The 26,715-nt window shown below is 40.5% G+C and overlaps 1 protein-coding gene across 1 annotated transcript; it reads left to right on the top strand.

The window, feature by feature from the left end:
• The first annotated feature begins 3,095 nt into the window (after positions 1-3,095).
• On the top strand, positions 3,096-3,548 carry LOC120073624 (uncharacterized). The gene has a single exon (XM_039026432.1). The coding sequence runs from the start codon at positions 3,096-3,098 to the stop codon at positions 3,546-3,548; it is 453 nt and encodes a 150-aa protein (XP_038882360.1).
• Positions 3,549-26,715: the final 23,167 nt, after the last annotated feature.

Raw genomic sequence — 26,715 nt, 5'->3', positions numbered from 1 at the left:
CTTTCAATCCCCGCCGTTGAAGCCTTGTGCGAAGGTCATTTCTACTAGAAGAGCAAGTCTGAGAGGGAACCTATCCTCTCCATTTCTACCACACGCTGGCAAGCAAAACCTCCGTTCGGAATCTGTGTTAAGACGTTGACACTTCTTTTGTATTTTTTTCTAATCTCCATTTCATCACCTGTATTCATCTTCTTAATCTTTCATTCACACCATGTATCGAACGTTTGATCTTAATATTAAATGTTATGATCATTACCATTATCATCCCTCTGTCTATTTCTGTTCATCTATAATCCATTTTCCTCATGATGTTTTCCTAATTCTCTGGGTAATTAGCAAGAATTAAGCAAGTAAGTTAATTTTTGTTAAGGAAATAACTATGTTTAGCTAAAGCATGCTCGATGGCATCTTCACCTGTGAGAGCAGAAGTAAAGATGTTATTTCGCCTATCGAGAGAAGGTTGGAAGAATGCGCTAACTAAAGCGAGAAGTACTTCCAAAGATGGAAGCAACCTTGCGCTCATCCCTATTTCACCATATGGGAACACGACCGATCACCGAGAGGTGTACGCCAAGGGAAAGCGGAACCTTAGTTGCATCTTTAACGCAATTGACAAACTTAAGTTGTTTTTACTAATTACTTTTTCTATTTCTGATCCATCCATAAAGACTTGCCATCGCATACCACGACCCTTTGTATAACTTCACAGTCAGTCTCGACCTCAGTATCATGTATCATGTATCTTGTATCATGTATCATATTAGTTTAGGTTTTATTATATCAACGTAATTTCATTTCATCGCAATTTACATTACTATATAAACAACCATTCTTTATTAATTGTAAAAACCGGTCGCATATACCACATCAGTAACACATTAACGAAAACAATCCCTGTGTTCGACCTCGGATTATTCTGAGAAACTTGTGTTGGAATTATACTTGGTTTCAGCGCAAGGAAACTTGTGACACGCATTACTCAATTGCATATTACAAGCATATCATTAACAATGCATATATTTAGAAGTAGTGTGCATAAGCGATAACACAACATAACATTCCATGTACATTCCATTTCTATGTCATCAAGTTTATGGCAACATGAGCTTGCATGATTCATTCATTCCACATTCATATTTGTTCACATGCTGTAAGACATAAACTTAGCCTTACAAGTTTATGGCGCTGTTGCTGGGGATTGGTAACGGTTAATGTTGAGTATTTTTGTGGTATTTTGCAGGACAGATCACTTTGTACTGGCTATTTATCGCGAAGAGCAGTCTGACGGTTTATGAGTACAGGAATTGACCCAGAGATCGGGTGTATTTTTCGTGCAAGAGCACATCAGAACCGAATTAGGCGGAGAAGAAACATGGCTAATAATAATGAGGCACCCAAAGAGAATCAAGGGGAAAATTGGCCAGCGCAAGGCCCTGTATTTCTTGCTGCTGACCGCAACATCCCAATGAGAAACTATGCGGCACTAAATTTTTATAACTTCTCGCCCGGAATTTCAAGACCCACGGTTGAGGAGAATGCAAGTTTTGAGATAAGGCCGATAATGCTTCAAATGATTAAAAATGCGGGACAATTCAGAGGTCTACAAGGAGAAGACCCGCATGCTCATTTGACCCGTTTCGTAGAAATATGCAACGCATTCTCCATACCTAGTGTGACTTCAGAAGGAATTAGATTGTATCTCTTCCCCGTATACATTGTGGGATGAGGCAAGAAGGTGGGCTCAGTCATTGGAGCCAAATGAAATCAATGCATGGGATCAGTTGGTTAAGAGATTTATGAATAAATTCTTCCCTCCAGCAATCAACGCAAAGAGATGGAGGGATGTGTTGAATTTTGAACAAAAGGGTTATAAAACTTTGAGCACCGCCTGGGTGCGATTCAGGAAATTAGTGATGAACTGTCTACACATCGGGATTCCCGATTGCGTTCTGATGGAAACGTTTTATAATGGCTTGGATCAATCAAGCAAACAATTGCTGATGCCTCTGCAGCAGGAGGATTAATGGACAAAACATATACGGAAGCAAAGATCATCTTAGATCGCATTTCGCGAAATATAGATGAGTGGTTAGATAACAGGTATGAGGAAAGAGGTTCGGAACAAAGAAGAGTAGAAGGTGCCATTGTATCAGCTGATACAATGAACACCCTAGTAGACCAGATGACCACAATGACCTCGCTCCTTCAGACTATGGCCATTCAACAAGGACATCTCTCTAAAGGTTCAGCACAAGCCAATGCGTTGACACATGTGGCCGTAATAAATTGTTTTCAATGTAGAGAGATATTCAGTGGAAGTCTGCCTGTTGAATCAACAACCCATATACTCTATTTATAACGAATCATTTGGCAACATCTACAACCCTGGTTGGCGGAATCACCCAACTTTCAGTTGGGGCAGGAATCACAACCAGGGACGCAAAAGTAATCATCAGAACAGTTATCATAGGAATCAAGGCAACCCTCTGGTTTTCATTAATCAGGATCAAATTCCAGGTAATCTTCAGAGTTTACCACCCTATGACCAACCATTCTTTTCTGACACCTCTTGCAGCACCTCGTCTTTGAAAATGTTATTAAAACATTATATTGAGAAGAGTGAGGCAATTAAGCAATCACAAGCTTCCTCCCTTAGAAATTTGGAGGAACGGATCGAACAACTTGCGATCGAACTTAAGAACAAAATGCCTGGTACGCTGCTCAGCAGTTCGGGAGCATCAGGGTCACGTGGTAAAGAACAATGTCAAACAGTGACATTGAGAAGTGGTAAAACAACAGTCCCCGTGTCACCTGTACCAGATTCAGTAACAAGATCAGTAGATTTAACCATCAACGATGAACCATCAACCATTAATGACAGAATTACTAGTTCAGAAGAAAGTACATCTACAAAGGATGAATCTCAACAAGACTTAAATTCAAAATCATCGCAACCTCCGGCTCCTAAAACACAACAAGCACAGGACGTCAATGAACAGCCAATTGAACAGAAAGTACAGTGGGATCCTCCAAAGGTTCCTAGATGTTCTTCAACAATTGCATATTACATTCCCTTAATAGAAGCATTGGAATAGATGCCGAGCTATGTGAAATTCTTCAAGGACATACTTGCCAACAAGAGGAAGATCGGGGAGAATGAAACTGTTGCGTTAACATATGAATGTAGTGCGCTGTTACAACATTCCCTCCAAAATGAAGGATCCCGGGAGTTTCACACTGCCTTGCTTGATAGGGGAAAAGAAGTTGGGAATGCGCTGTGTGATTTGGGGGCAAGTATAAATCTTATGCCCTTGTCAATCTTCAAAAAGTTAAATATCGGCAAAGCAAGACCTACCACGGTTACGTTGCAGTTGGCTGATAGGTCAATAACGCATCCCGAGGGCAAAATAGAGGATGTACTTGTGCAAGTAGATAAATTTATCTTCCCTGCTGACTTTATCATATTAGATTATGAAGCTGACAGAGAGGTGCCTATCATCTTGGGTCGCCCATTTCTTGCAATAGGGCGAGCACTGATCAACGTATAGAGAAGAGGGCTTACCACAAGAGTCAACGATTAGTAAGTTAAATTCAACATTCTCAATGCGTTGAAATAACTACGTGATATGGAGAATTGTTAATATGTTGAAGAACTGTAGGATGATCATTGGCATGAGCCTCAGGAAGAATCGGAGGAAGAAGACTTTGATATCAGCGCAATGTGGGAGAAAAATTGCGCCGCAATACAAACTGGGTCAGATTTTGAAACACCCAAGTTATTTGAATGAACAACGCAACGTACTAAGCCATTTCTAGAAGAACCACCCATGTTAGAGTTGAAGTCGTTGCCAGTGCACCTCAAGTATGTGTATTTAGGGGCGCAATAACACTTTACCGGTTATTATATCGGCCTTTCTAAGAAAAGAGAAGAAGTAAGCACTTATCTAGATCCTGAAAAACAACGCAAAGGATTTGGGATGGGCCTTGGCAGATATTCGAGGAACCAGTCCCTCGTATTGCATGCATAAGATTCGTCTGGAAGAAGGAAAAACAGGATCTATAAAAAGGCAACGTCGATTGAACCCTGCCATGAGGGAGGTTTTGAAGAAAGAGATAGTAAAGTGGCTTGATGCATGCGTCATTTACCCTATATCTGATAACAGCTGGGTAAGCCCAGTGCAATGCGTTCCAAAGAAAGGGGGAATGACAGTCGTCACCAACAACAAGAAGGAATTAATTCCCACAAGGACAAGGTGGAGAATATGTATGGATTACCGCAAATTAAATCTGGCCACTAAGAAGGACCACTTCCCACTCCAATTTATTGATCAAATGTTAGATCGACTAGCGGGGAACGAGTTCTTTTGTTTTCTTGACAGCTACTCAGGGTACAACCAAATTGCGATTACGCCGGAGGATCAAGATAAGACAACCTTCACGTGCCCATTTGACACATTTGGATTCCGTCGCATGCCGTTTGGACTCTGTAATGCACCAGGTACCTTCCAGAGGTGTATGATGGCAATATTTTCAGATTTGTTAGAGGAGTTAGTCGAGGTATTTATGGATGACTTTTCAGTTTTTGGCAATACTTATGACTCCTGTTTATCAAATCTTGAAAAAGTCTTAAAGAGATGCGTTGAAATGAATCTCGTTCTGAACTGGGAGAAATGCCACTTTATGGTTGAAGAAGGCATTGTCCTAGGTCACAAAATATCAAAGGCAGGATTGGAAGTTGATCAAGCGAAAATCGACACAATTTCCAATTTACCACCACCAGTCAATGTGAAAACACTTAGGAGTTTTCTGGGACATGCAGGATTTTATCAAAGATTTATCTACAACTTTTCTCAGATCGCAAGGCCCCTAAGTGCGCTCCCCAAGAATGACTGTGAATATGATTTTGATGACGAATGCGCCGAAGCATTTCACACGCTGAAAAATGCGCTCATCACCGCACCCATTCTAATTGTGTCGGATTGGACACAACCTTTTACGTTGATGTGTGACGCTAGTGGATATACAGTGGGCGCAGTCTTGAGTTAGTGCAAAGATAAGGTTTTGAATCCTATCTATTATGCTAGTAAAACGTTGAATGATGCGCAGGAAAATTATACAACCAAGGAAAAAGAAATTCTTGCATTGGTATTTGCACTGGAGAAGTTTCGACAGTACTTGATTAGAACAAATGTTGTGGTGTATATTGATCATTCTACGATCAAATACCTTATGACAAAGAAGGATGCGAAATCGAGACTGATAAGGTGGGTACTACTCCTGCAAGAATTTTACTTAGAGATCAAGGACCGAAAGGGCACCGAGAACCAAGTCGCAGATCATCTATCAAGATTAGAAAATTGCGAGGTTCAGGAGAAAGAAAAAGACATTGAAGAAAGATTCCCTGACGAGCTGCTGATGTCGGTACGCGTTAATGTCCCATGGTGCAGGCATCGTAAATTTCATAGTTTGTAGCCAAGTACCAGAAGACTACACATACAAGCAGAAGAGGAAGCTAAGACATGACGTCAAGTTTTATTTCTGGGACGACCCCTTTTTGTATCGGCTTGGACCTGATCATATTTTACGTCGATGTGTTCCCGAGCATGAAGCCATGCACATTTTGGAGCTTTGTCATGAATCCCCTTATGGAGGACATTTTGGGGGGCAGCGAACCGCTGCAAAAGTCCTACAGAGTGGCTATTTTTGGCCAACACTGTTTAAGGATGCCCATGCCCACATTGTGCAGTGCGATAGATGCCAGAGAATGGGGAACATGTCTAGAAGAAATGAAATGCTTCTGACTTCAATCTTGGAGATTGAATTATTTGATGTATGGGGAATCGACTTTATGGGCCCTTTTCTGCCTTCAAAAGTTCATCAATACATCCTGGTCGCAGTTGACTATGTATCGAAGTGGGTTGAGGCCATCGCATGTGCTAAGAATGATGCGGCCATGGTGGCGAAATTTCTCAAGAAGAATATTTTTACTTGATTTGGAACGCATCGGGCCTTAATCAGCGATGAAGGCTCACATTTCATCAACCGCATTTTCACCAACCTGTTGACCAAGTTTAATGTCAGCCATAGAATTTCGAACGCATATCACCCACAAACCAATGGGCAGGCAGAGATTTCTAATACAGAAATCAAGACTATCTTGAAGAAGGTAGTCAGTACCTCCAGAAAGGATTGGTCACCTAAGCTTGATGAAGCACTCTGGGCATATAGAACTACCTTCAAAACTCCAATTGGCATGTCCCCATATGCTCTGGTCTTTAGAAAATCTTGTCATCTACTTCTCGAGTTGGAACACAAGGCAATGTGGGCAAGCAAGAAGCTGAACTTTGATCTAGCAAGCGCGGGGAAAGTACGGAAGTTACAATTGAACCAGCTGGTCGAGTGGCGAATGAACGCCTACGAAAATGCCAAGCTCTATAAGGAGAGAACCAAGAAATGGCATGATGACCACATAAACAACCGAACATTCTTCGAGGGTCAATAGGTACTTTTCTTTAACACGTGTTTGTGATTGTTTCCAGGGAAGTTGAAGTCCCGCTAGTCTGGGCCATTCCGCATCAAGACTATCTTTCCCTATGGCACAGTGGAGCTAACAACTGAAGATGGGAATAACGCATTTAAAGTCAATGGTCAACGAATTAAGCCCTACTACGGGGGTGATGTGGAACGACGCATGGAGACCATTGTCTTAGGCAAGCAGGATTGACCGCTTGCGGGGATGCTATTGCGGTATCTCTGAAAAACTTCTTTCAATTAGCATCCCTACATCTATGTTAAAGTGCTTTCTTTACAGCTTTCGTTTACTGATTTTTAAATTGCGTTATTTACTGCTTATTAGAATTAGCCTTTACTGCTTTACGTGTTTACTTTCAGTTTAATTCAATTGTGTATGTCCATGTCGAGTTAAATTTCTTTACTTTTATGTATCAGTAGCGCTATTCTTAAAATTTATGTGAATGACTGAATAAAACGATGAACACACAAAGTCTTATCGACTTGCGTGTTTGATGAATTAAAAGGAAAAATTGGTATGCATTGCGATGATAGGTGCATCTTGTGATAACAAGATACACTTTGAGTCTATCTAACCCAACTGCATTGTGCTGAGGGGTGTGTTGCGGTCGTATGTATTTTTCGCCCATCCTTAGCAAAAACATACTATGTTGAGGTAGTGTTGCGCCAGTAGAAATACCGTGTGCCCATCCTCCAGAAATGCACTACGTTGAGGGGTGTGTTGCGATGATACATGCGTTGTTGCCCGTCCTCTGCAAATATGCATTTGCGTTGATGGAAACATGGTGTTCACCTTTAATCTTGCACCCGTCTGAATCAAATACAAAAGAGAATTTAATTTCTATGTATAGAAGCTATTACTTGATTCTTTATACATGCTCAAATTTTGTATTGCGTTATTTATAATTCTTTGTATACTTGGTTAATTTTTAATACAACTGAGTAACCATTCTTTCCGTATGTGTTAGCCTCTTCTTTATCATCCTTTGTCAATTATTGCGATGTTCTTTATCTTTTATTTTGCATTATTCATTACGCTGCCATGATGAATTATATGCATACCCTAGAAACATTTCCCACACTTTGTATTTTCTGGCTAACACTTAGATAATTCATAGAAATAGCACTGCTTTACCTCTTATCCTTCAAAATTTTGCTCAAACCTTCTTTTCAAAATTTTTACTAAGTGTTTTGTCTATTCTGTCCAAAACAATGCAATGAGAACCTTGCACATCTCTAAATTTGGGGGTGGGGAAGGTCTGAACAGATGCGATCAAGTGGATGCTGTCATTAGAAAAATGTGTTCATTGTCAAAAAAAAAAAAAAAATTATATAGACTCCAATGTCACCGCAAAGGAAATTCCAAAACAATTCCAACCTGATAAGAGTTAGTTGTGGAAGGAACCTGCTCGTAGTTGGATGTTCGCATGACACCCGTGGGAGCAAGCCAAAACAAAGGTGGGTTTCCAAGAACGATGCAATATGAGAAGAGAAAAAAATGAGAAAAATAAAAGAATATAAGAAACAACTCCTCTGACCAGCAAAAATTAAACTTAGCTAAAAATCAAGAGTTGAAGTTTAGATTGGCACACAACCGTAGTTGGATGGACGCATGACACCCATGGGAACAAGCCAAAACGAAGGGTGTAACCATGATCAACAGTCTCTAATAAAATAATGCAACCCGACCACCACATCCAAGTCGTACCAATTTATTTTTGCATGAAGAGGTAAACATTCTTTTCAAAACTAAAAGGGAATTTTTTAGTAGAGATTTTTTATATAGAAGAATAAAGTAGGGCTTGTTTATGAATTATCAAGGATAGAAAGAAATTGCGCTGTTAAGTAATGTTGCCTAGGTGGAGCATTCGGAGTAACCAATCGACGCAAAATTTAGGATAAGAACTGAGTAATATTGCCCTAGTAGAAGATATGCTTGAGGACAAGCATTGGCCCTTTTTCCTTTTATAGCGCTTCCCGACAGTCTTTCAAGTTGTCCAGGAATGATCTCTCGGCATCTTCTTCTTTTCGCTCTTCTCCCTCTTCTAAGTATAAGATTAACTATGAACAGACTAACGTCTATCTATTTTTGTATATGATCAAACTTGTTGACCCTTTTTCAATGGTGGCCTCCGATATTTATAGAGCTCAAGGTGAAGAAGATTTTCTCTCTAATGATTGCAATTATGAGTGGTCATTAAATATTCTGCTCTAATGAGCTGATTAATATTCACCAAAAAGTTGAGTGTACTTGCTACAGTGTGTCGTTAACGGCCTGTCAACTAAATTCAGATTTGACCGTCATCAGCTTTCCATCTTATCATGATTTATTATTCTTTCACCTTGATGCGCCGTCTTTATGCGGCCACCTTCTTGAGCAACTTCTCGTGAACGCATACGATCGCATGACTTGCGATTGCATTCTTTCAATGTGCGCGAATGCCTAATTCCTTGGATCACAATTTTACTTGCGCCAACGCATTTTTCCTGCACAAAATAAGTAAATTAGCTGCTTTTATGCGATGGACACATGCGACCGCAATATTCTCAGCTTAACGCTTTTGGACATGATTTTGTATATTTTTACCGTTGCATTCCCTCATTGTTTTACTTATTTGTGCTATAATAACGTGCTTTTCTACCCATTATCACACCCCCAAATTTAAAACAATGATTATCCTCAAGCATAAACTAAATATTTTCTTTAGAGAATCAACCGCCTTTTCCTTACCTTGATTTCTCGAGGTGCCTTATTCAAATATTATGAACCAAAATCTTCTTAATTTTTATCCTGGTCTCTTCCTAAAATATTTCTAATACTTAGGGACCGCAAGTTTAACCTTCAAGACTTTACTTGTCTCTAGGACATCGCATGATTTATTTCAGAACTTTTTCCAACTGGGGTGTTTGCATATGATTTCTACCCTTGCACGATTTAGATATTATTTTTGTGACCTTACGCTAATCCAAGTGCCTTGTCTTTGTTTTGGCTTGCCCCTACGGGTGTCATGCGAGCATCCAACTACGAGCAAGGCGCTCTTTCTTAGTCTAAACTCATGCCCATTTGGCAGTGGAGTTGCAATCACTTGATTTATGCATTGATCACGATTCCTACCTTCGTTTTGGTTTTACCCCACAGGTGTCATGTAGACATCCAACTACGAGTAAGATCAAATCTCAGCGTTATGATTTCTTTTTTGAATTGTCTAAAAGTAGCAAGGTTGAAAATAAATACTAGCACCCCCAAATTTATACGCAGCAATGTCCCTATTGCTGATAGACTGAAATGTCTCATGCAATGATTTTAGGAAGTTTTGTAAAAATCATTTTGAAAGAAAGCTGGTGGACCACTAACTTCTAGAAATGTTTCATGAATTGACCATCCTAAAATTAAGTTGATTTTAGTACATGCGATGAGAAATAGAGGCATGAGTTTCATCATTGAAATCATAATTGTACAGAAAAAAAATGCGGTGACTAACTAAAGTAATCAACATTCAATGATTGTGCCAAACTAAAGAGGATGCGATGATAAAATTAGCAATGTTAAAATGAGATGCGAGAGTGCAAAATTTGGAATAAGAAATTCAAAGAAAGATACAACCCCCAAATTTTCTCTATTGCCCGCATCATCTGTGATTGCATCCTTCTTTACGGCGGGTTGATTCCTCAATTGCGATGGGCTGAACAAACTGGTCGCGTGTTTTTAGGTTATCGTGTAGCTCCACTGCAATCTTTTACTACGATCATTGCTAAAAAATCAAGAGGGTAAAAAATATGAACGGTAGAGTTGATAATTTTAAAGAGTAGTGTTTGTACAAAAAGGGTAGAGAAAGTTCATGAAATAAACTTATCAAAAGGATACTTCAAAGAATGCGTCCTTGAGTTTGAATCACATATTAGCGCAGGGACTGCTCATTTCTTCTTCAGTCAGGAATTCCTCAAGTCCACGGAGGTTTTCTCATGATGCAAGTCTCCTCCATGATACATCTTGACTCTTTGCCCATTGACCTTGAATGCGTTGGTCCCTTCTTCATTGGTTAATTCGACTACACCATGCGAGAATACTTCTTTGATTATAAATGGTCCGGACCAACGTGACTTTAATTTTCTGGGAAAAAGTCGTAGCCAAGAATTGTATAACAAGGCCTTCTGTCTAACCTGGAGATTCTTTTCGCATAGTCGTTTGTCATGCCAACGTTTTGTGCATTCCTTGTAGATCTCGGCATTTTCATATGCTTGAATTCTCCATTCCTCTAGCTCGAGCAACTGAAGTTTTCTCGCCTCCCCTGTAGCTTTTCCACACACCAGCTGTAATATTTATTTTAAGTATCTTTATCTAATGCGTTGGTTAATGAATATGATGATGCTCTATGCGCTCAAGTGCTTTGCGATAAAGATATTATTGCGATACTACGTTCTGGGTGCGTGCGTTGATGATCATATACTTCATAGTATGCGATGAAGTAGTGCGTGTCACAAGTTTTCTTGCGCTAGAACCAAGTATAATTCCAACGCAAGTTTCTCATATTGACCTGAGGTCGAACATGGGGAATTGTTGTTGTTTAGATGCGATACTAATGTGGTAAATGCGACTGGTTTATCATAGAGAATAAAGAATTGTTGGCTTGTGCAGAAAATGTAAATTGCGATGAAAATAAAATGCGATGATAAAATAAATGACTAAACTACTAATGATACAAGTTGAGCACTGGCTGTGAAGTTGTACAAAAGAATCTAATGAATGCAGTGGCAAGTCTTATGAATGAATCAGAAAAAGAATGAGTTAAGGGCAAGGACATCGCAAGTTCATTAATCTTGTTAAGGACGCAACTAAGGTTCCACTTTCCCTTGGCGTACACCTTTCATTGATCGGCCGCATTCCCATATGTCTATAGTGAAACAGAGATGAATGTAATGAACACAAGGTTGTTTCCATCTTTGGAAATACTTCTTGCTTTACTTAACGCATTCTTCCAACCTTCTCTCAATAGGCGGAATAATATCTTCACTTCTGCTCTCACAGGTGAAGATGCCATCGAGCATGCTTTAGCTAAACTTAGCTAATTACCTTAATAAGGATTAACTCACTCGCTTAATCATTCCCTTTTACCCAGGGGATTAAGAACACATGATGGAGAAAATGAATGATAAGTGTGTGGAAAGGAATAGAGAGATGATAATGATTACGATAATGATATTTAAATCTAAGGACCAGCGTTTGATACATGATTGTGAATGAAAGATTAAAGAAGATGAACACAGTAGATGAATGAAAGAATAGAAAAAAATATGGAAAGGGTGTCAACATCTTGACATAGATCCCGATCAGAGACGTTGTGCTTGCCGGCGTGTGAATGAAATGGAGTGCAAAGCTTCCTTCTCAGGCTTGCTTTCCAGATTGTAGTGACCTCTTGCACAGAGCTTCTGCTTCGGGAATGGAAAGAATTTCTTGCTCAGAGACTCACCTTTCAGCCTTGACTCGTCGTTCTCCCGGATTTTCTCTATAATGTCTCTTCAGACAAGCCTCATTACAATGAATTCAAGGAAGCTATTTATAGACTTCAGTTCTTGTATTAGTGGTCCCACTGTGTAATTCTGATAATTCCTGCCATGGCGTAATGGAAAAATCCTCTTTGCTCCAGGATCAATTTGTCAGAATCGTACAACAGAAAAGCTGTACACTTGTCAGAATTGCCCGCGAATGCGTTGCTCTTCACATCTTCGATTGATCGCGCATGCAGTGTAGTTGTTTTGATCTCTTGTTGATTACCACAGGCAGTGGAAATGCGTTGATCACTTGAATCCATGATCGATCGTCGCATGCGATGCAATTACGTTGATCTTTTTCGTTCTTGATCGATTGTCGCATGCTGTGTGGATGCATTGTACATTTTGTCCTTGAGCAATTAACACATGCAGTGACCTATTTTATGCAAAACAAAGACTTTGACATTCCATTTCGCCATCACAAGTGGGTTAGTGGGTGTGTTCACGACAGTTTAAAATTTTCGTATTTCTAAGGAATCTCTTTTACTATCGATGCAACTTTTCCTTCTTTTTGCCACATAATCTAAATAAAACAACATAAATAACTTGTATTTCTACAAGTTATCACAAGCGCAAGGTGTTTTATTGTAAGACCCTAACATTAAATCTAAAGTGGGAAGTTAAATAGAGAAAAAAAAAATCCTAAGTAAGGATATTGGAACAAAGGGAGGAAAACATCAAAATTATCCAAAAAGGTGACAAAAATCCAAATGCCTATGAAGGGCTTAAAACATGTTGGATGCAAGAAGGCATGGAGGATGGAAGCTAGAAGATTTTTAAAATGGCTAAGGGTTGCACACAACCAATGCAAAGGCATACATGAGGACATGGGAAACAAGCATGCATTGATGTGAGCATGCTAGGTATGCCAGCCATGCGTCGAGGCCAAGTGCATAGGCCATGCATCTAGGCCAAGCGCACACGCCATGCGCCGAGTACGCAGCCCATGCGTGATGGTAAGCGTACAATTTATGCGTCAATGATGAGCGCGAACGAGCAAGCAGGCAAGCCATCCTATGCACTGTCGAGCAACCATGCGTCGATGCGCCAGGCCAAGTGCACGCCCATACAGCCAAGCATGCCTATGCGGCCGAGCGTGCCCATGCAGCCAAGCAAGCGCGCAATTGCCTAAGTAGCACACCATGCGTCGATGGTCAACACCATGCGTTCATGCCTAGTAGGCCGAGCAAGCACACCTAGCAAGCCATGCCGTGAGGGTGAGTGGCCACCCTATATGTTGGTGATGATCAACTCATGTGTTGGCTAAGTTGAACTTTGACGAGAGAAAGGTGAGTTGCTATGTGTTAAGGATAAAAGGTGAGGCTAATTGATGGAAAACTTCTAGGGAGAATGCCAAGGGTATAAGAATATAAGACTTAAACAATTTAAGTAGAGAAATATGTGTGGTATTTAAGGGATTTAGGTGGCAAAAGAAAGATCACATAAAATTCAAGTAGAAGGTGGCTAAAGGAGATTTCATACAAATTGAAGTCTTATCACCCAAGCATGAGGTGGGTGAAGGAGATTTCATGCAACAAAAGGGATTTTGGCTGGCAATCTGGAAGAAGAACAAATCAAGGCTAGGCTAAGGATAGGCTGGGTAGACTGAATGTTGGCAGCTCCAAAGTGAGACAAATGGGAGTTGTGTTGTCAGCATGGGGTGAGTTTGAAATGGCTATAAATAGGGAGTTGGGCAAGCGGAAGTCATTCATACCAGCACCTAAATCGCGTGTTGAGGGCATATTTAGAGAGTGACGTTTGAGTTATTAGGTTTCCAAGTTGATTGGAGATCAAAAGAAACAAGGTTGTGTTGGTGAGGCATTGAGGCAGTCGGACGCACAGCCAGCCCAACGCAACTGCCTTCCCCGTGCGACGCATCACGCCCAGCGCACGTCCAGCGCAACACACGCCCAACGCACGCCCAGCGCGCAGCGCACGTCCAAATGCGCTAGCCCTTGTGCGGCACAGCACGCCCACTCTGCCTACTGCCCAACACCCAGCTGCCTATCTCGGTCCAAATAACCTCTAAAGAGGCTAACTTTGGTATTTTGGCTAATTTTGAGTAGGGTAAGCTGGTGTTTTCAATATATAATGATATTTTGGCTAAGTTTGACACTATTTATTGATATAATAAGTAATAATTGAAGAATTTCCATTGATATGGAGGAATTCTCAAAAGGGTAGTCTGAAGATGATTTTAGTGGAAAAACTTGCTGACAGTGAGTGTTTACTTAGCTTTATGCTTTGATATGTGAATAAATGCATATGTAAGTGCAAAATACACGCTTATGATGTTATGATGATTGCCATGATATTGTTTTTTGAAATTACTATGTAAACTGAGATTATACCCAGATTACATAGTTAGCATGCTTAACAAAAGGTGCTTGGCGGGAAAATATAGTCGGCCTTAGTCGGCGGGAAATAATAGTCGGTGACGACCGACGGGGAATATAGTCAAGTACCTAAGCATGACTAGCGGGATAAAGAATTGTCGGTATGCACATTCGCGGGAAAAGTGGGTTATAGGAAAGTTTCCATAAAAAGTTATGATGATTGATAATGTGTCCATGATATGAGCATGCCATGTATAGCATGGGACTGGAGAATGTTGATTGGATGAACATATATATGGTCATGCATAAATTATACTAGAATTATGATTATGTGATTGATTTCCCAAAAATATGATTTGCAAAGTGATTATTATTTTAAAAGAACCACTCACTGGGCTTAATAGCTCACACTCTTCCAAATGTTTTCTTATATCCCACCAAGGTAGCAAAGCGGAGCGTTCAAGGAGGAGTCTGCAAACCACCATCACACCAAGACTTGGTAAATTCTCAGGGCACGGCTCAGATCATGTAATAAAGAATATAGGAAATTAAACTATGTGTATGCAAGATAGATAGAGTGTTGTAAACATGTTGAAATACTTAATAGATATGGGGGGAATGTTAAATTTAAATGTTGTCTTGGAATAATACTGGTTTACCCTCACGCTCCCTTCCCGGTCTTGGCGGTTAAGGCTAGGGAGGGGGTGACATTTATAGGCGGTCCTGTATGCCCACCAGGCATCGTCCAAATTCATGGCCCAATCTTTGCATGAAGGATTCACTACCTTCTCCAGGATCAGTTTTATTTCCCTATTAGACACCCCAACTTGGTCGTTTGTCTGTGGATGGTATGCGGTGGCGAACTTATGGAGGATATTATACTTAAGCAGCAATTTATTGATGCCGCTATTGACAAAGAGGGAGCCTTCATCACTTATTATGGCACACGGGGTGCGAAAACAAGTGTAGATATTTCTTCGTAAAAATTTGGAGACTATCGTCACATCGCTTGCGATGTATGATACCACTTCAACCCATTTGGAAACATAATCTATGGCCAAAAGAATGTACTTGTGACCATTTGATGGTGGAAATGGTCACATGAAGTTTATGCCCCACACGCGAAGAGTTCCAATTCTAATATAATATTCATTGGCATTGTATTCTTCCATGAAATGTTTCCCGTGTGTTGGCACTTGTCGCATCTCATAGAATAGTCTTTCGCATCCTTGAATAGAGTCGGCCAAAAATACCCGCTTTGTAACACTTTTGCTGCTGTGCGTTGACCTCCAAAGTGTCCACCATACGGTGAGTCATGGCATTGGGATAGTATGCGTAGATGATCTATCTTTGGTACACATAGATGCATGATCTGGTCTGACCCCCTCTTGTAAAGATTTGGCTCGTCTCAATAATAGGATTTACATTTGTGCATAAGCTGCCACTTTTGGTGGGTTGTGTAATTTTCCGGGAATTGTTCACCGACCAAATAATTGACCATATCTACGTACCATGGTAATTCGTCAATTTTGAACAGCTGCTCATTTGGAAAGGATGCGTTCACCTCCGATTGGTTGCGGTCTACTTCCAGATTCTCTAATCTTGATAGCTGGTCCCCAACCTGGTTCTCCGTCCCTTTGCGGTCAATGATTTCCATGTTGAATTCTTAGAGGAGAACCCATCGAATTAACCGTGGCTTTGTATCTTTCTTGGTCATTAAATATTTGATTGCTGAGTGGTCGGTGTAAACGATCACCTTGGATCCAAGCAAGTAAGCTCTAGATTTTTCCAGTGCAAAGATCACCGCAAGAAGTTCTTTTTCAATGGTAGTGTAATTCACTTGGGTAGGGTTGAATGTTCTACTCGCATATGCGATGGGGTGTAGCATTGTTTTTTCCTTCTAGGCTAGCACTGCCCCCATTGCATAACCGCTAACATCGCACATCAGCTCAAATGGCTTTTACCAGTCAGGTGCGATCAACAGAAGTGTGGTTATCAATGCATTCTTCAGTATTTTGAATGCGTTGAGGCATTGTGAATCAAAGTCAAACATTCTATCAACCTCCAGCAATGCACTCAATAGTCGAGCAATCTTCGAAAAGTCCTTCACAAAATGACGGTAAAATCCTGCATGCCCCATGAGACTCCTGATAGCCTTCACATTTGCTGGCGTTGAAGCTTTTTAATGGCCTCAATCTTCACCTTATCCACCTCCAGTTCTTCCTTGGAAACTTTGTGCCCGAGCACAATACCTTCATTCACCATGAAGTGGCACTTCTCCCAATTCAGCATAAGATATGTCTCTTCACATCTCCTTAGTATCTTCTCCAAGTAGTTTAGACATATTTCATACGTTTGCCTGTAAACCGAGAAGTCGTCCACAAAAATTTCCACTGTATCCTCGAGATACTCAGAGAAGATGGCCATCATGCACCTCTAGAACGTGCTCGACGCATTGCATAATCCAAACGGCATGCGACAAAAAGAAAACATTCTATATGGGTAGGTGAATGTGGTTTTCTCTTGGTCTTCAGGAGCGATCATTATTTGGTTGTAGCCCGCATACCCGTCTAGAAAACAGAAATAATAATTTCCTGCTAGGCGGTCTAGCATCTGGTCAACAAAAGGAAAGGGGAAATGGTCCTTCTTCGTCACTACATTGAGTTTGCAGTAGTCCATGCAAATCTGCCAACCAGTGATGGTCCTCATTGGTATTAATTCATTGTTTGCGTTTGGGACTACCGTCATTCCTCCCTTTTTGGGCATACATTGCACGGGGCTGACCCACGTGCTATCGACGATTGAGTATATGATGCCTGCGTCCAACCATTTAATTATCTCCTTTTTCACACCCTCCTTCATCGCAGGGTTCAGTCTGCGTTGAGGTTTGATAAACCCTTTTTGGTTTTCTTCGAGAGTATCCTGTGCATGTAGTATGTTAGGTTGATTCCAATTGTATCTGCTAGCGTCCACCCTATTGCTTTTATGTACTTCTTCAGGATCTTAAGCAGCGCATTTTCTTGTTCTTCTTGTAGCACAGAGGAAATTATCACTGGCAAAATTTCATTTTGCCCTAGGAAAACGTACTTCAGATGACTTGGTAGAGTTTTTAATTCCATGGTAGTTGGTTGTTCCAATGATGGTTTTTGTGCCTTTCCTCTTCATTTAAATTCACTTTTTCTTCTTTGTTCACTATTTCCATGATCACATTGCAGGTTTCTACGGATGCGGTCGCATCCTCTCTTTCATCATCTTCTTCGGACTTCTCCTCTTCATTACAACTGGGTTCATTGTCAGAATCGGATAGGTCTTCATCTTCTGGATACTTCATGGCTTTAATGATGTCAAACCTGAGCTTCTTCCCATTTACACTCAACGTGATATCTCCCTTGTACACATCAATTTGAGCGCGACCAGTAGATAAAAATGGTTGTCCCAATATGATGGGTACATCTTTGTCTGCTTCGTAGTTGAGAATGATGAAATCTGCCGGTAGAATGAATTTATCAATTGAGACTAGGACACCCTTCAACTTTTCCTCTGAGTGAACTAGGGACCTGTCCGCCAGTTGGAGAGTCACCGTTGTGGGCGTCAGCTGCCCCACATACAATTGTTTGAAAATTGAAAGGGGCATTAAATTTATACTGGCCCCAAGGTCGCAAAGCGCTTGATCGATATATATCCCGCCAATTGAGTAGGCTATCGTGAATCTTCTGAGGTCGCGCATCTTTGGTGGAATTATGGTGTTTGACTTTTGCGTTAACGCCATCGTTGCGAACTTCTTGTGCTCCTTTTCTTTTTCACCATGTCCTTTAAAAACTTCGCATATTTTGGCATTTGTTCTATCGCTTCTATGAAAGGAATGTTGATGTGTAGCTATTTTAAAATTTCCATGAAGCGATGATACTACACTTTATCATTTTTCTTCTTCTTGAGTTTCTGAGGGAATGGTGGCAGCTGTATCTTCACAGTTCCTTGTTCCATAAGCTTAGAAGTGGATGCAACTTCCGGTTCCATCGTCTCATTTTCTTCTGGTTCATCCTATGTCAATGGGCTATTGGATTCCATCGCAACTGGAACAGTCCTTATTTCTTGGCTCCATCTTCTCTTCCGTTGTTGCTTTCCACTTCACAAAGTCACGACTTGACATTGCTTCTTTCCTATGATCCCCGGGTTGCGAGGGAGCTCAGTTAAGCTCGGCAACATCCCTTACGATCTATTTTTAAGCTCACACACAATCTGTCCCATTTGGATCTCTATATTGTGGATTGAATTCGCCTGATTCTGGAGTACCGTCTCATTCTTTTCTATGTACTGCTTTAATAGGCTCTCTAGGGAAGAAGATTGTGGTGCTTGCTAGCTACTAGCTTGATGTTGCGGTTGACCATTTGTTCACAGAAAAATCTTGGCGGTCCTTCTTTTTGCGCCATAGATTGATAACTCTGTTGTTGATTTTTTTTCCACGCGAAGTTGGGATGGTTTCTCCACTCGGGGTTGTATGTATTAGCGAAAGGATTGTTCTTTATGAAGTATACTGATTGTGGGTTCCTCGGACATTCTTCCATCAGATGCGAAACTCCACAAGTACCACAACTTGTGCTTGTCTGCTCAATTGCGTTGACCTGCCCTTTTTGCATTCCAGGGCTACTGATTGTGATGCCCTGTAATAGATTGATCATCGCATTCATTTGATTCTGTAGAGTTGTGATGGCCTCATTGATTACATCACCATCTCGAATTTTAAGTCGTTGATTGCTTTCCCTTCAATCTTCATGATTCTTTGATATGTGACCAAGAATATTTTTAGCCTCATCATATATTTTGTCAAGCAGACCTCCAGCTGCTGCAACATTGGCAGTTGTCTGCGATACAAGGTTCAAACCGTGATAAAATATCTCCATCTGGAGACAGTCAAGTAAGCCATTATGCGGACAATCTCGTACCAGTCTCTTAAACCTCGCACAGGCATCGCTGAGCGAGTCGTCAATTTCTTATTCAAAATTTGTAATCTACTTCATCCTTCTTGCATTCTTGATAGGGGGAAGTATTTTTTCATGAACTTCTCTATTACTTGTTCCCACGAGGTTATCTCCCCTAGTTCGAGAGAATAGGCCTATTTCCTTGCTTGATCGCATAACGAAAATGGAACAACGTTAGTTGAACTTCTTCAGCTGAGATGTTTGGGAACATAATAGTGTTACAGATTTCAATGAAACTTCGGAGATGGGCGTGTGGATCCTCGCCATGCCTTCCACTAAACTGTCTAAACGTCTGAATCATCTACAACATAACCGGCTTCATCTCAAACCTTGATCCGTCCAAAGCGGGCCTCATGATTCCTAGGGAGAAATCATAGAAGTTGGGCGACGCATAGTTTCGAGGGTCTATTGCGGTCGTTCGCCAGGAGAATGGGGTTTGTCATGATATTGTTTGCATTTGTTGCTCTGTCTTCTGGTTGTTCTGTCATTCTAGGATTTCTTTCTTGTTGTTGTCGGTGCATGTCTCTCGTCTTCTTCGAAACATTCTTTCAATCTTTGGGTCGTAGTTGGGCTCAGGAATGTGTCCTTCGCTCATACGACACCTGTTTCTTCCCTTACCAAAGGAATGGCAGTGCACAGAGGTCGAAAGCTGCAAAGAAAACAAAAGAATTTACTGTTAGCGCAATATGTGCTGCTGTAGTCTCGGTCAACGATGCCAAAATCTTGATGCATTATAAATGTGATGCAATTATGGTGTATGCTTGCGGTGATGAGTTATGCACTGTACATACAAGTTTTCCTAGTAAAACCCAAGTATAAGTCTCACTAGGTTTCCTGGTAAGTCTAGGGTCGAACACAAGGACTACTGAGTTACTATGCGACAGTAAATTTTATTCCTTTGCGGTGGCAAAAACAAATAAGTTGGTTGGTGTTTTATTTAAGTATATATCCTATGCGACGGATTCGGGTAAAAAGTTAATGAAATCGAGAATTACAATGAGTATGCGATGAATGGGTTGAGAAGCGATTTAGCTAACACTTCCTAAGATTGTATTCAAGTTATGCGATCATGCTACACAGACACAATAACATGTCATCTCTCAATGCAAATGCCATAGTTCCTATTTCTAGGGCGCATACGATGTATACGATAATGTCAATAGGACTTATGTCTAAGCCTCTATTCTTGTCTATGCGATGATGAATGATGCACACATACACAAGGTGACCGCATATTATCATATCCTATTTCTAGGGTGCATGCAATGCATAATAGCAAACAGAACTTATGTCTAAGTTTCCATCTCTTGCTTATGCAGTTCTAATCTGACTCTCTCAAGTCTAGATTATTTCTTTAGACTACTCTCTCAAGTATCTCTAAAGGGTGAATGATGCATACTAAGACAAGATGATCGCATAAAGTGTAAATCTTAGGTCATGCTAGCTGATGACTAAAATTAGAGGGACGCAATTATGCTATGCATATCTTAAGTATGCGTTGATTCTCATGCGTCAGCGGTCATGCGTTGGAATGAAACTATGCGTTAACGAATGTATGCAATGACCATGCGTTCCCGTCATAAGTTTTCTTATGCTCGTGCCAAGTATAACGCGAATGTAAGTTTCTTGGGTGATCCGAGGTCGAACTCAGGGACTTGTAACTAAATGTATGTGGTAATGTGTTTGCAGCGGATGAATAAAAGAATAATGGAGAGTATAAGCTAAACACTACTCTTACTCTTAACTAACAGACAAAGCAATGAGATGTATGAATGAGAGGTAGAGACACAACTGTTGACGTGAAGTAAATGGATGAAAAATAGGTAAAATGTGGGGATGTATTCATCGCAACCCTTAAGAGTAACCACAAGGGCAACCTCAGCTAACGCAGGCTATGCAATCATGCTACACACAATTGTGCCTAAATCTAAGACGTATGTGATGTGTATGCAAAGTGTTGAGAGGCCTTATTCCTAACTTTCTATTCCTGCTCATGCGCTCTCACACATAAACAAGATGACTGCATACCGCCACCGTATCCTACTTCTTGGATTCATGCAATATCCTCTCCGTAGGGTGCATACGCTGTATAATAACAAATGGAGTTTATTCCTAAGTTCCCCATTCTTGCTTATGCGTTCCAATCCGCTCTCCTGAGACTTAGATTTGGTTTTTAGACTACTCTTCCAAGTATGCCTAAATGATGAATGATGCGCTCATAAGACAAGGTAATTACATAAACTTGGCTGACATAAGATTATTCCTATCTCTAGTGAACACTAGCTTACATTGCTTAATGCGACCAACCACTTACCTCCCGGGTAGTTGGTTGTTACTGACTTTACTCATAGACAAGCATTGTGTCTGCCTATAGACAGGCGTTGCTATAGCTTCACACTAAGCAAATAAGGTTTTCTCACACAATTGTAGAACGCACACCTTCTGGTGGTTTGCTACATGCTTCATATCTCTAATCCGCATGACTAAGTATGCGATACTCTAACAGTCTCACTAAGTGATGCAATGAAGATTAAGGATACTAAGTAATGAAGATGGAGATGGAATCGAAGGAAATATAGAAATGCATTGAACACACGATGTATTAATTTCTTAATAAAAAATGTAATACAATACAATATAAGAAAAAAAGAGAAAATGAAATGACCAGCTGGAAGCAATGTCTTGCTTCTAGCAGATGTGTGTCAAGGCTTCCGGTGGTGCCATGGATGGGTGATGGAGCTGACTCTCTCGAGATCTAGCTCTGGCGAAGGCTCCGGTCGTCACTCGGAATGGATGAAGGAGATGAAGAACTCTCAAGCTTTCTTCTAACACGTTCGTCTTGATCACAAGGATCCATCCGAAGGTAGGAAACCTGATGGAACACGAGACATAGCAGTGAAATTAGGATCTAATTACACTCTAATTTCATTTAATTAAAAGGAAGCTAGTTGATAAGTTGTAGAAATACAAGTTATTTATACTGCCTTATCTAGATATTGCGGCCAAATGAGAATAAATATGCACCAATTGTATTAAAATTAGCTTCAAAATACAATAATTATAAATTATCGCAATTACACCCACTAACATCTTTAAGATGGAAGAAAAGGAGATTTTACTCTGTTTTACAGGAAACCAAGTCACCGCTTGCGCTCAAGGCTCCAAAAGAACTGATCAACACATCTCTGTCACAATGCGTTCGTCAATCAACAATGAAGAGATGATTAATGCAATGACGGCGCAATGCGACGGTCAATCCATAGCTGACTTTCAACCGCATGCGATAATAAAAACAACACTGTATGCGAAATCACGATCGAAAGATGCAGCTGAGTAACGCAAAAGTGGAGGATTGAGACGTGTGTACAACTAACGGTTGTGCAGAATTGACGGTCGGATTGCATAACAGAAGGAATAATATTCCTCAATCTTCGGAATTTCCATAACAACAAGTGGGGACAACAAGGCCAGAGTCAAAGATCCTCACCTATAAATACCCCATAGATTTAAAAAAAAAAAAAAAAAATGCTAATAGATACGGGGCTAATTGCTACTAAAGTTTTGAGAGGAAAGCCTGAGCTGAGTGTTTAACTTAAGAAACCTAGGAAGAAGACGAGACAAGGCCGAGAGGTGAGTCTCAGTTCTATTCTGCCAAATACCCGCCGATAAGCTCTGTGTTGAGAACTCTACTACTGGTTGACCAAGCCTGAGAGGGAAGCTCATCCATCAATCTCATCCCTCCAATCCGGCAAGCAGATCTCCACCTGAATCAGTGCCAAGGCGTTTGCGCTTGTTTGTATCTGTTCTATCTCTTTTCATCATTGTATTTCACCTTTTTTATCTCTTTATTCACACAATGTATCAAATGCTTAATAGATATATTAAATGTTTCGATTACTTTCATATCCCATTTTCTGTCTACTTCCGTTCCTCCGTTAATCACTTTCTCTGTGATGTCTTCCTAATCCCCTGGTAGTTAATATGAATTAAACGAGTACTTAACTTGTGTTAAAGAGATACATGCGTTTAGCTAAGGCATGCTAGACGACATCTTCATCTGTGAGAGCAGAAGTGAAGATGCCATTCTGATCTATCGAGAGAAGGTTAGAAGAATGCGTTAACTAGAGCGATTAGTACATCCAGACATGGAAGCAACTTTTCGTTCATTACGTACATCTCTGTTTCACCACAGACATGTGGGAGTGCGGTCGATCACTGAAAGGTGTATGCTAAGAGAAAAGCAGAACCGTACTTATAGCTTCAACACAATCAAGAAACTTGCGTTGTTTATATTAGTTATCTTTCTCTTTCTGTTTATATTAGTTTCTTAATTGCATTGAAGCTATAAGTACGGTTCCTCTTTTCTCTTGGCTTACACCTTTTAGTGATCGGCCGCGCTCCCACATGTCTGTGGTGAAACAGAGACGTACGTAATGAACGCAAGGTTGCTTCCATGGCTGGAAGTACTACTCGCTTTAGTTAACACATTCTTCTAACTTTCACTCGATAGATTAGAATGGCATCTTCACTTCTGCTCTCACATGTGAAGATGTCGTCTAGCATGCCTTAGCTAAATGCATTTATCCCTTTAACACAAGTTAAGTACTCGTTTAATTCATATTAACTACTAGGGGATTAGGAAGACATCATGGAGAAAGAGATTAACGGAGGAACGGAAGTAGACAGAAAATGGGATATGAAAGCAATCGAAACATTTAATATATCTATTAAGTGTTTAATACATTGTGTGAATGAAGAGATAAAGAAGGTGAAAAACAATGACGAAAAGAGATAGAACAAATACAAACAAGCACCAACGCCTTGGCACCGATTCGGGTGGAGATCTGCTTGCCGGATTGGAGGGATGAGATGGATGGATGAGCTTCCCTCTCCGGCTTGGTCAACCGGTAGCAGAGTTCTCAACACAGAGCTTATCAGCGGGTATTTGGCAGAATAGAACTGAGACTCACCTATCGCCCTGGTCTTGTCTTCTTCCCAGATATCTTCAGTTAAACACTCAGCTCAACCTTTCCTCTCAACACTTTAGCAGTAATTAACCCCGTATCCAGTAGCATATTTTTTTTCTCTAAAATCTATGGGGTATTTATAGGTGAGGATCTTTGACTCCGGCCTTGTGGTCCCCACTTGTTGTTATAGAAATTTCGAAGATGGAAGGATATTATTCCTCCTGTTATGCAATTTGACCTTCAATTCTGCACAACCATTAGTTGTACACACGTCTCGATCCTTCGCTTTTTCGTTGCTCAGTTGCATCTTTCAATCATGAGTTCGCATGCGGTGTTGTTTTTATTACCGCATGCGGTTGAAAGTCAGCTCTGGATCGACCGTCGCATTGTGCCGTCATTGTGTTAATCGTCTCTTCATTGTTGATTGATGGACGCATTGCGACAGAGATGCATTGATCAGTTATTCTTCAGCATTGAGTGCAAGCGGCGACTTGATTTCCTTCAAAACAGAGTAAAATCTCCTTTTCTTCCATCTTAAAGATGTTAGTGGGTGTAATTGCAATAATTTATAATTATTGTATTTTGAAGCTAATTTTAATACAATTGGCGCATATTTATTCTCATTTGGCCGCAATATCTAGATGAGGCAGTATAAATAACTTGTGTTTCTACAAGTTATCACTAGCATGCAATTCAAGGGAAAAAGAGTAAATTAATAGGATAAGATACAACCTTTGTAGCTCCCGAAAACCACTTTTCGTCCTTGAATCTTGACCTGAACTCTTCCAGACCTCCACTAGAGTTCAGTCTATACTTCGCATGCCTGTCCGGCTGGATCCGACCGAACCACCCGCCCGCTTCGATTCGCGCGATCTGATTCGAAGTTGCCTACACGCCTCCCGCACGCTCCGTCGACCCGCCCCGCATTCGCTTTCGTTGACTGCGCCAGCGGCCGTTGACCAGCCGGTCCAGACAGTCTAGACCGGTCCGTTTGATCTGGTTTGACCAGTTCAACTTGGTTTTTGGTGTTTTTGGGCCGGTTCGAGATGGTTCAAAGTGTTTGAAGCCGATTCCAGGAAGCTGGTTGCTGAATTTTGTAATAAATTAGTTATTTGCTTGTTTTTAATGCCAAAATCAGTCCACTTTAGTGTTGTTTACCTATTATGCATGTGATGTATAATGTTGTTTGATTATGTATGCATATAGTATGCCATATAGTTTTAAAACCCCACCATAGGAAAAGCATGTGACATGCATTTGTTATATGTTATAAGTGTTATAAAATATATACTATGCATGCTTAGTTTTAATATAAATGTTATATTAAAGCATGTTTGATTGAAAGAAGCATGTTATAGATGAATGCTCTAGGGTTATAATTGTTATAATTTATTTTATAATTGTTATAAAATAACCTAGACTTCTGAAATCTATAACAAAGATAAGATGCATGCTCATTTAGGGTTAACCATCGAGCAATCCTAATTTTCATAGAAAATAGGTCGATATCTTGTAAAACCTAAGTTACAAGAAAACTCACCCGATAAGATCTTGGCAAAATGTCAGATAAGATGACTAAGGTTGAAGGTTTTTAAGTTGACGGTTCACGAAACACCTACTACCTAGAGATCGAGCCGACGTCTGAGTTAGGTTAAATCGGTTTTATGAGCATGCGTAAGCGATGTGAGATAATAAAATTTGTTTATCACCTAGACATCGTAGGTTAAAAATCCAGTATAAAAGTTATACTCGAATGAATTATCTAGACTTAAGATATGTTTAGTTAGCCGAAATGTATCACTAAGTATTTTATACCCTAACCATCTAGATCACTTCAGCTGGAGAGAAGTAATGTTCTTTTAGCTCTAGCATCCTTAAGAGTTCACACCGTGAGATTCATGCTTGGCTTTGGGCCGCCCTGGGAGCGGATTCCATTCGAAGAGTGTTTGCATGAGTCAATAACAAGGTGAATAGGGAAAGTTGTTCATAGTAAGTGGGAGAAGGAAGTGTGTCAACACATCCTACGGTCTCTTCCATTAGGTCGCTGTAATGCTAGATATATAGAGTCATAGAATGATGATGCAATGCGATGACAAGACCATGTCCCTGTTACCAGATCCCCGGCAACGACGCCATAAGCTTGTAACGCTAGAGATATATATAGAGTCGTAGAATGATGATGCAATGTGATGTATAAGTCCTTGTCCCCGTTACCAGTTCCCCGGCAACGGCGCCATAAACTTGTATTACTAAATTGATAAACTATGGCTGAATGTTTCTATCTTAGGCACATGCATAGCTATATATGATGTAAGAGATAAGTTTATGCGATACTACTTCTAGATATGCGTT

Source organism: Benincasa hispida, chromosome 3, assembly GCF_027475165.1.
Source record: "Benincasa hispida cultivar pf3 chromosome 3, pf3_genome.v1.1, whole genome shotgun sequence".
In the NCBI taxonomy this organism is placed as follows: Eukaryota; Viridiplantae; Streptophyta; class Magnoliopsida; order Cucurbitales; family Cucurbitaceae; genus Benincasa; species Benincasa hispida.
This window is presented reverse-complemented; position numbering and strand designations above follow the sequence as displayed.